The sequence below is a fragment of the Athene cunicularia genome (genome assembly GCF_003259725.1).
Source record: "Athene cunicularia isolate RWA chromosome 3 unlocalized genomic scaffold, athCun1 chr3_part1, whole genome shotgun sequence".
Lineage (NCBI taxonomy): Eukaryota > Metazoa > Chordata > Aves > Strigiformes > Strigidae > Athene > Athene cunicularia.
The window spans coordinates 123,697,343-123,699,329 of record NW_020799097.1 but is presented as its reverse complement, the minus strand read 5'-3'; the positions used below and the strand labels follow the sequence as shown (position 1 = coordinate 123,699,329).

The 1,987-nt window shown below is 62.4% G+C and overlaps 1 protein-coding gene across 1 annotated transcript; it reads left to right on the top strand.

The window, feature by feature from the left end:
• Positions 1-6: 6 nt before the first annotated feature.
• Positions 7-1,950, top strand: OTX1 (orthodenticle homeobox 1; the record flags this gene model as incomplete). The annotated part of the gene is made up of 2 exons (XM_026845181.1): positions 7-177; positions 885-1,950. Coding segments are annotated over 2 exons (933 nt in total), but the record flags the coding sequence as incomplete, so codon positions are not given.
• Between the last annotated feature and the right edge of the window lie 37 nt (positions 1,951-1,987).

Below are 1,987 nucleotides of genomic sequence, written 5' to 3'. Positions count from 1 at the left end.
CCGGCGTGGCGGTACTCGCCCCCAGCCACCCCACGGAAACAGCGGCGGGAGCGCACCACCTTCACCCGCTCACAGCTGGACGTGCTGGAGGCACTCTTCGCCAAGACCCGCTACCCCGACATCTTCATGCGGGAGGAGGTCGCCCTGAAGATCAACCTGCCCGAATCCCGAGTCCAGGTACTGGACCTGCGGGGGTGGGATCCCACGCCGCTGTGGGTTGGGGGGGGATGTGGGGGTAACCCTGCCTTGGCTGGTGCTGCTCGAACCCGGCTCACTCTCCGCACTCATCCCTGTTTCCATGGGGCTGGGATACACAGGGGCTCCCGATCACTCATCTGTCCCGCTGTGGGGACATCCAGGTAAAGGGGGTGTGTGTGTGTGTGTGTGTTTATATTTCTTTTTTATCCTTTTTTTTAATTCTTTTTTTTTCTTAATATTTTTCTGTCCCCTTCCACCTGCCCCAGGGTGTAGCAGCTCCACTGCCCAGGTGCTTCCCAGGGGTGCTCCCTCCTGGTGCTGCTCCCCAGATGATGATGCACAGCAGGGCAGCACCCCACGCACAATCCGTCCCCCCCAACAATATTTTGTTACTGTGCTGTGGATATGCACAAACTGGGACACCCCAGCTGCTGGACCTGGGCATTCTTGCTTGGGGTGGGATGCAGGGTGGCCCGAGTGCCAGGCGGGGCAGGGTTTTTTTTGGGGTGTAATCGTGTGCAGTGCTAATGGCTGGGTGTAGGCACTGGGAAAACTGGTGCTGGGGTGAGGTTGGCTGGGTGCTCTTGGGGCAAGGAGGGGTGGTGGGGCAAGCTCCCCCCCTGCTCACCCCACTGCCCCACCTTGCCCTGCTGCTCATCCCCCTGCACCCCATTTTCTCTCTCCAGGTCTGGTTCAAGAACCGCCGTGCTAAGTGCCGTCAGCAGCAGCAGAGCGGCGGCGGGGCCAAGAGCCGTCCGGCCAAGAAGAAATCCTCACCAGCTCGAGAGAGCTCGGGTTCAGAGAGCAGTGGGCAGTTCACGCCACCGGCAGCAGCCTCCAGCTCAGCCTCTTCTTCCTCCTCCAGCTCAGCCTCATCAGCCCCGGCGGGTGCCCCAGCATCTCTCAGCACCCCAGCATCGTCCATCTGGAGCCCGGCTTCCATCTCTCCCAGCGCAGCGCCGGCGGGGGTGACAGTGCCTGAGCCGCTGCCGCCGGCCGCTGCGTCTTGCATGCAACGGGCCGGCCCTGCTGCTGCTGCCGCCTCTGCCAGCTACCCTGTTTCCTACGGCCAAGGTGGGGGGTACGGGCAGGGTTACCCCGCACCGCCCTCCTCGTCCTATTTCGGAGGCGTGGATTGCAGCTCCTACCTGGCGCCCATGCACTCCCACCACCATCCCCACCAGCTCAGCCCCATGGGGCCCTCCTCGGTGCCTGGCCACCACCACCACCACCCACTGAGCCAGAGCTCGGGCCACCACCACCATCACCACCATCACCACCACCACCAGGGTTATGGCGGCACCGGGCTGCCCTTCAACTCCTCCGACTGCCTGGACTACAAGGAGCCCGCCGCTGCTGCCGCCGCTGCCTCCTGGAAGCTCAACTTCAACTCCCCCGACTGCCTCGACTACAAGGACCAGGCATCCTGGCGCTTCCAGGTCTTGTGAGGGGCTGACCACTGTCCCCCCAAGCTGCCACGGACCCCCTGCCTGGGGTCTCCCCGCTGCCTCCCGGGCAGGACTCTGGCTCTGGCTCTTCCTCTTCCTTTTTCCCCCTCTTCGTTAGCAGTGGCAATGCCCCAGGGGGGTCCTGCCACCCCCATCTCTACTGACTGATATTTATTTGCTTCCTGTGCCCCTCCAGGGGCTTTATTATAATTATTATTTTTTTAAACACAACAGAAGAGGAGTTTAAAAAAAAAAAAAAAGCCTAGCCTCTCCCCTGCTGCCCCCTGGGCAGAGGTGCAGGCTGGCTCCTGCCCTGCCAGTGCCCCAGTGCCCCCCCCCCC